Source organism: Galendromus occidentalis, unplaced genomic scaffold, assembly GCF_000255335.2.
Source record: "Galendromus occidentalis unplaced genomic scaffold, Mocc_1.1 scf7180000077456, whole genome shotgun sequence".
NCBI lineage: Eukaryota > Metazoa > Arthropoda > Arachnida > Mesostigmata > Phytoseiidae > Galendromus > Galendromus occidentalis.
In genome coordinates, this window is record NW_003805444.1 from 259824 (window position 1) to 267808 (window position 7985).

A 7985-nucleotide genomic window follows, 5' to 3' on the forward strand; every position below is an offset into this window, starting at 1 on the left:
CGCGACATGCTCAAAGACAGGAGAATCAGCCTTCGAAAAGTGAGAGGTACGGAAGTCGCATTCGTCAACATCTCTCTCTCCCCGATGCTCCAATCCCTTTCTGTGCACTCCCAGCCCTTCCAGAGGAACAAGAGTTTGGGGTCCGGGCTCGTTGGGAAAACCACTTGTGCCTTCTAGCGCACACGTCTGAAACTGCAGCACAGCGCCGAGCTGTTTCGGACTGCCAGCGAAGCTCCGCGCTGCTGCTTTCGTTCAGGAGCTGCAGTGGACCAAGACTAGTTACTCTAGAATTGGCGGTGGCGCGGCGTATGTTTGCTTTCACTCATCCGGTGCTTGAGAAAGACAAGTCAAACCGAGTAAGGAAAAGAAGTCTGCCGTATCGGCGCTGGCTTCTCGAGCGAAACATACCGCGCAACAAATGACGACCATAAACACAGGTATGTCAATGGTCAGGCAGACCCCCTTCGTATACGGTGCTCGTACATCGCGACCACACCGCCATCGACCGCTGTATTCCATTTCATCATCTCGACCAGCGTACGCGAAGACACCGGACTCGATAAGCGAGTCGAATTAGACGGCAGTCAGACGGTCTTCGTTCCACGCTCCGGAACGTCGGCGAACGTGGACCTGATGAGCTCCCAGAGCAGGAACGCCGGCGGCAGCGGCCTAGATGACATTTCCATCCTGAAGTTTCTCGAGGAGAAGAAAAGTAATAATTCGCCGCGGAAATATCATGTGGGGACCGACACTCTCTAAGGCGACGACTCCGAGATGAGAACTCCCAGCGCTCCCGAGCCGTGGATCGTCGGGTCATTCGCTCGTCTTGCGCTATTCCCACGGCAGCCTCCCAGACGGGATGATCAACGAAGCTGATCGAGAGCTTTCTGAGTGTCTTCATTCCTGGCTTGCCGTTCTCAGCTCACGGTACCCACATGAAGAATCGCGTATAAGCGAGCCCTCAATACATACTATGGTACAGTGCTTGTGCTCAAGGCTCGACCGTAACGCTGGCGCTGACGGAAACTCTCGAGGCGAGCGGTGAACTCGATTTAGTCACGCTCCAGCTTGAGATGAAGAGGAGGATAAGGATTTTAGGTCGTCGAGCCGACTTTGTCAAGGAACTTCACCTGCCATCACGACGCGGATGCTTCGTTTTGGTAGAGAAAAGCATCTCCCCATCTCGCCCTCTGCTCAAGCTCAAATCGCCATCGTCAGCTCTCGGAAACTTCTCTCCGCTGTTGAACAAAACCTCGTAACGACCTCCAACTTTCCGTCGTACAAATTATGTGTGGATCTCGGATTTCTCTTCGCCGGCCCCTTTCCGACCTGTTCCTCCGACAGAGGAAGCCGTTCGGGAACTATAAATGAGCCCTCGAAGACCGGGAGCTCGTTGCGGAGCGACAGTCTATGAAGGCTCGATGTTCCGTAGTAAAATCGTTCAGCTTTGAAAAGTCCGAATTAAACGAAATTTGCTGTTTTTCTGACGAAGTTAAGGTTCCACCGTTTGAAGAATCCTCAACGGGAATTCCAGCAGTCGTTGATCAATGCCTCAGGTGTCATTGAAGGCCAAGCATGATCTTGAAGGAATTCCCTCGACAGCTCTCGAATATCTTCGTCCAGCTGTCATCAAGCGGACGAATCCGCTCCATCAAGGCAAGTCAGGAGAAATGGACCATACGCAGATCCAGGCAAAACTCGGTACAGCGATCTACTACCGCAAAGTCCATTCGTTCCCTGACTTCGTTTTCCGGAGATATTCCTCACTTTTGCCCGTGCCCCATCAATGTTCGACTGAGCATCTCACAGAGTTGTTCCCTCTCTCACGTTCTAAGATTTCTCGAGAACTCTTCTTAGATCCCGAGGGCGGAGGATTACCCTTCCGGAGAGCCGAAAGACGGAATCCAAATGGAACAGGACATTATCCCGCTCGCTCTGAGTATCACGAGGCCGCGGCGCCTGCGGAGGAAAAAGCCGATAGCTTCCTCTGTTGCTCCGGAGCTGACGGCACCGGCGATTTGTAACCGAACGGAATGCTGGGGGCCTCTAAATCGATTTCCAGGAGGCTTGGCGGGGTTCATCGTCCAAGCTTCGTCCGATCGTTCGATTCGGCCGCACACCGTCCTGTATACGCGGATATCTCTTTATGGTGGGAGATCCATCGTCAATCCGCGAAGTTGGAAGTCTCCTCGAAATATCGTCGCTTGGAACGATTCCGAAAAAGCTCCGAACTTTACTTTGATCCCAGGATCGGCCTTTTTATCGAAATGCAATTAAGGTGGCCAAGAGACGCTCCCTCTGGATTAAGATATCGACGGCGCGTCGTTGAGGCGACGTAAGTTTCGGCCGCCTCGAGAGCCTCATGGGCCGATTGCCTAGTTGGATAACCGATTCAGTTCACGAGCACTCTGTTACCTTAGGCGGAATCGGGAGACTATCGCTCGAGGCTCTCAAACTTGGGAGGCGAAAGGCCGTCAGAGTTGAAGTGGCAACCAGGAAGCCGACTCGGCTCGAGATTCGAATTTTAACTTCGATCATTCCGTTCAGAAGGCTTCATTCAAGGCCGCGATGCAGTCGAGGCGACTGGAGGAGCGCGCTCTCTAGTGATTGATGAAGATTTTCCTTTGTGAGACCCGTGACCCCTGAGCGCGATGACGAGAACTCTGAAGCTAAAAAAATCGCGCAGGGCTGAGCGTACGCCGACAACGACTGTTCCGTTTGGCGGCGGCAGGGTTCCGATATATCGCTTCTTCTCGCGCCAGCAGAGGGACCGTCCCTTTGAAAGTTCTGTGATTGAGGAAGCATCGGAATCCGACGATGTGAGTCGTGACCTTTTCAATTGCTGCTCCGAGATGAATTGAGGTGGACCGTTTCAGGAGTGCTCTTGCCTCTGTAGCCTCGACGAACAAATGATGGAGAGGACTTACCAGCGAAGGCCAAGATTCCCACACGGACCGGGTGCGAATCCTTCCTCGGCAGAATGAATAAATCACGAAGGATGTTCTTTGATTGCCAGCGTCTCGTGAAAAACAAGTTTTTTGAGCGCTGCTTGCCGGTAATAAGGGTTTCCAGAGCTCATCAGCACGAGGTACGAACTTCAGTCCCGTTTCATGAATAAAGGACAAGCACTCGTTGAGCTAGCTCACTGGGAGATCCATTGAACTTCCCAATAGAGCCATGGTGGGTTCCAAAACTTCTGCTCCTGGGATTCCCCGTCTGCCTGCGAGCCTTTCGTTCCAGACTCGCGTTTGGGAGATGCTACACATGAGGACGACAAAGTCGCCACCGTTCGGTCGTAGAGCTCTCCGCGCGATTTGTCGTCTCGAAATGGAGTAATCGGTACGCCCCAGGAGTCTAGAGAGTTTAGCTTTGCTTGGCTGGATTCTTAGCTGGCCTGACTGTCGGGCTCCTCCGTCGGATCGCTCGAAGAGTTGTCGGCAGGAGACCGGCCGCCGGGTGCCTTAGTTCGGGAGGCCGCTGCCGCGGATTCTTGAAGCTACATCTCTGCCTTCATAGTCTTACTCCGTTTCCTCTCCTGAGTGCTCCCATGTTCTTTTGGGCTCCACAACTCGCAGCTGCCTGCTGACGAAACAGTCTGTCTGCCTCTCAATCCTCCGCTAACTCCGTCGGTTAGCTTCACTCATGGACTCTTGTACAGCTACCGTGGGCCGCCGTCATCGCCAAGGGCTGCAGCGTTTGGATAGAACAGAAGAAGTTTTTTCCTAGCCTTATTTCCTTTTAACAGGGTTTGGCAGAAACTGAGGACCCATTCATTGTGGCCGCCGTCTTCGTTATTCTATTGTTGCTGTTTGCAACTACATCCTCATAGCTTTTAATGAGAGTACGACTCGCTGCTCCCGAAACGGCACCGGTCGCTCTCCTTCGTACTTTATGAGGGCCACGTACGTCTCTCGACGAGGTCTCTGCCATCGTCCGTGAGACTCCGTGTGGACCATCCCGGAAACAGACGTAGGAAAGGGGTAACTCCCGCTACGGAGGGCGACATTGCTGTTCTTGTTAGCGAGCGGATAATTTTGACACACCTGGCGTCCTGGTACGTTTTCGAGACTTCTCCGAAACTCCGAGCCACGTTGCTGGGACGGACGCTTTTGAACTAGCCAATCAGTGAGCTATTGCCTTTGCGTTTATAAAGGGGAGCTTTCGATCGCAATGTTGACCTACGCAGAGCAAACTGAGGACGACATGAAAGTACGATTCGCGGCGTGAATTGAGTGGCTACCTTGGCGCCGATAAATCCATCACACGATAGTTGTTGGACCGACGCCAGTCCAACATCACCGCCGTTTAGATCGTCTGATCCCCTCCGTTATTTATGATCGCCGTTGTCTCCCTAGGAACTAATGTCCGCCCTCCTCGATTTCTAACCCTGCTCCCCGGCGCAACCGTTGGCTGGGACTCTCTTTTAGTTGGATCCGTACCGCATCTTCGGGCGTTCATATCCTTGACCCTTTCGTCTGCGAGGTTCTCCGGTGCGCGCAAGGGATTTGATTGAGAATTTGTGTCCGCTGGTCATTGTTTGTTTCTCTCTCTCCGGCCAATGAATGAACGAGACTAGCCGCAGCACAAGCGGCTTCGCTGGGAAGGACTTGATAAATGGATTGATCAATACAGCTAGCGAGTGTAGACTCCGGCGGCCCGGAGTAGCTACGTAAACAATGAATCGAACTAGCTGCCTTCGAAGTCCGCTGTACGAGTCCGTTGAATAAACGCACACGAGCGCACGATAACATAATCACATCAAATACGTTCGGAGGGTACTAAAAGCGCTAGCCGCTCTCTGGCTCTGATGGTGGGCTGAGCGCGGAGGGAGCCAAGCACCAGCTTATCAGCAATCGATTCGATCAGTGATCGGGCGCGTTCGGGTCGTATGCCCTCCATCGAAGAATGTACATATTCCTCGAGATCGCATCCCGTTGAATGGGAGAACAGAATCACCCCGGTCCAGCTTGGTCTGACGTTGCCCATCCCCTCCACTTCAATCATTACTGATGCCGCGAGTCGCCGTCATTCTCACGGCGAGCTATCGAATCATACATAGCTCGGAAAATCTCGACGGAAAATACTTATCGAACGAAACCGTGATGAACCGAAACCTTTGGAGAGGGATTGAGCGATGAGCACGGATTCCCGTCTCGGAACACGTCTACATCAATGCCCCCGTTTGGCGGGGCGGGAAACTCATCCGATATCCGGGACAGCGGACGTTCCTGACTGACGAGATTCCGTTTTACGGCGAATTGACCGTATCTTCGTTGCTCGACGCGTCACGAGAGCCAACCCGCGGGTCGAACCCGATGTCAAGCGAACGAAGACGTGCGCACATGGCACCGAGGAAAGGGAGTACGCAGCCCTTATAGGAATACTTCTCGCACTCTCATCGCATCAAGAGCAGGAAGCCGCGGCATTCAGGGCATCCGAGCTGTGGATACTCGAACCAGAACTCGGTTTTCGTGCGCGTTCCGAAGCTGTCTTGCGAAGGAGCGCCTCCAAGACCCAACAATCGAGAACTGGCCTGGGCTCTGAGCTCGCTCCTGGAACGGGAAGACCATCCGCCCGCGCAGCTGAGATCGTAATTGCGCCGTGGATCGGCAGGCATTTCCCCTCTCCCAGATTGAGAGCAGGGGAGCCGCTGTCGGCGGCGGTCAAGGCAGACACGCTTGAGCTGTCCTGACAGACCGATGGATTGAAACTCCGCGATCGGAAACGCCCAACGCACGGGCACTTAAGATGGATGGGTTGCGAGTTTGTCACTCCGGTCCGTGAGGCCGATTGAGAATCTTTCCGGGTATCGCCTGAGATTCGCGGCATCTCGTCTCTCGAAGCCGCTTACGTTAAAAAATGAACAGGCCAGGCGTGGCCTCGTGCCACCGACCTGCGACCATCTATTTGGAAATGAGTGTCGTCTCCGTGTCATGGGTCGCCGGCAGTGACTCCGCCTAGATTCTACCGATAGAGATGCTGTTGACGATCACCGATCTATAGTCACGCCAATTGCTCGAAACGTTCGGATCAGGCTGTCGAGCCTGAAGCCGGAGCTGGGGGCGATTCGATCGATGTGGTTAAGATGAGAGAGTATAATTACAAGGTACATCAATGTTGTGGAATCCAATCAAGGCGCCTAATATTCTCGTTGGCGTCCATAGGTACTGTATGAGACTCTATTTGACTCGCTTCCCCTGGCATGGTTATCTGCTGTAGCCTGTACTACTGAGTACGGTCGAACGACATACGCAAGCTCTGATACCCCGTCGGAACAACATTTTCGCCGACGTTGCAAATAAACATTCCCCCCGCGAGTTCGCCATAATCCGATTGACGGAGACAAGTCAGCGAGCCATGCTGAGGGATGCGGGCCCCACACCACATCGCGTCCGCACGCGAATAACTCCCTCGCAGATAAATATTCGTGCCACTGTCTCGTAAAGGCCGCTCCCCGATAGATATGGACACGGCTGTCAAGCTCCCGCTCCAAGAATACCGTCTCTCTAACGTGCATAGTCTGTGATTGAGAGCGAGAGTGGGGAGAGATTAGCTGTAGAGGAAACATTGGAGAATCATCACTAAGAATTCGGGTTTCGATCGCGAATGGCACTGCGGTGGGCATTCGCTGCCGTGGGTTCGGAACCTCCCGGTCTAGGATCTAGGTATGTGTCCTGTAGCCTTCCTTCTGGTCGGTGGTCATCGTCCACGGCGACAGACAAGCACAACATTCGACCTCCTCAGATGGCGAGCGAACAAGCCCCAGGCAATCTGACGAGAGCCGGAGGTGGGGCAACGAAAGGATGAACGAATGGACAGGCTCCCCAGAAAGCTGCCGCTGGGTGACATTGAACACGATCAGACAGCTCAGTCGCTATCGGCGATCGATTGTTGCAGTTAGCTTGCTTCTCACCATTTATCCGCTCACTGTCCATTGTCGTGTTTTTTTCCGTAGTCAACAGAGGGTTAGATTTCCAAAGACTGCAGCCCACTCCGGAAAAGAGTTTGTTCACTGGAACGAAGGTCCCCAATCTTTGTTCATCGAAATAACACAGGGGCTCGGCGAGAGAATTGAATTCGATCCGTCGAGGCTAATGCAGGAAGCTCGGCGTTGACCTAGATACCACAAACCGCAGTGAAAAATCACGAATCGAGGTAGACTCGCAGTGCCGATCCGGAGAGAGTCACCGTCGCTGCCCCAATGCATTAAGTCTAATCTTTTAATTTGCGAGATCGTCTTCAATTTACGATTGGCTCTCATGCAATTATTTGGCTCCAGGGCGGATTGAGTCTTGCTTTTCTCACTTCTTTGTGCGTCATCGGCCTAACCTTCCTCGCTTAGTCTTATCTTAATCTTCAATTAACTCTAATCGAAAGCAGACTTTAGAAAGACAACAATATTTTCCCCGATTTGTACGAGAACTGCGATGGGTGGGCGGGAGGACGAATAGTAGATCGAGCGATGGATTGTTCGATTGTTCGAGGGATGGATTGATGGATGGCTCGAGGGACGAACGGCTACAACTGACGGATTTCCGGGGAGCCTTCCCGCCTGTTGATGCTTGAGCTAATAATGGCTGTCGGAGCTCTTAATCGATCGAGAAGTTGAGTGACGTCATATCTTAGAACAATGGGCAGCAGTCGACGAAACCTTAAGCGAGAAGGAAGTCGCTTTCTGTACGCGACAATTTCGCTGTCAGCTGTCAAGAGCACGATACTCCGCTTGTCACGATGGGAAGAGTGATCTAATGCGAGCTTCGGCCTCAGAGGTACGATTCCAGAATGACGGAGCTCCACAGATGCACTCCGGAAGACTCGACGGATTTTAGCCGCTCCGCTTGAACTCCGCTGTGCTGCGGATTCGTCCCTCTGGCGGGAGCTGATTTTGACAAAGTGGACAGCGACCACGAATACGCTCCGGCTCGTTGAATAGTAATGCTGGCTGTGCTGACGCGATGTTTGATCTGCAGTCTATCAGTCGGCCC

General features: G+C 53.0%; 1 protein-coding gene across 1 annotated transcript in view; it reads right to left on the bottom strand.

The window, feature by feature from the left end:
* kcc (solute carrier family 12 member kcc) overlaps positions 1-7137 on the bottom strand; it is a 46500-nt gene extending 39363 nt beyond the window's left edge. The window contains exon 1 of the mRNA XM_003743985.2: positions 6914-7137. Coding sequence (XP_003744033.1) covers positions 6914-6935 — 22 coding nt within the window. The 5' untranslated portion in view covers positions 6936-7137. The remainder of the gene's footprint in view (positions 1-6913) is intronic.
* Between the last annotated feature and the right edge of the window lie 848 nt (positions 7138-7985).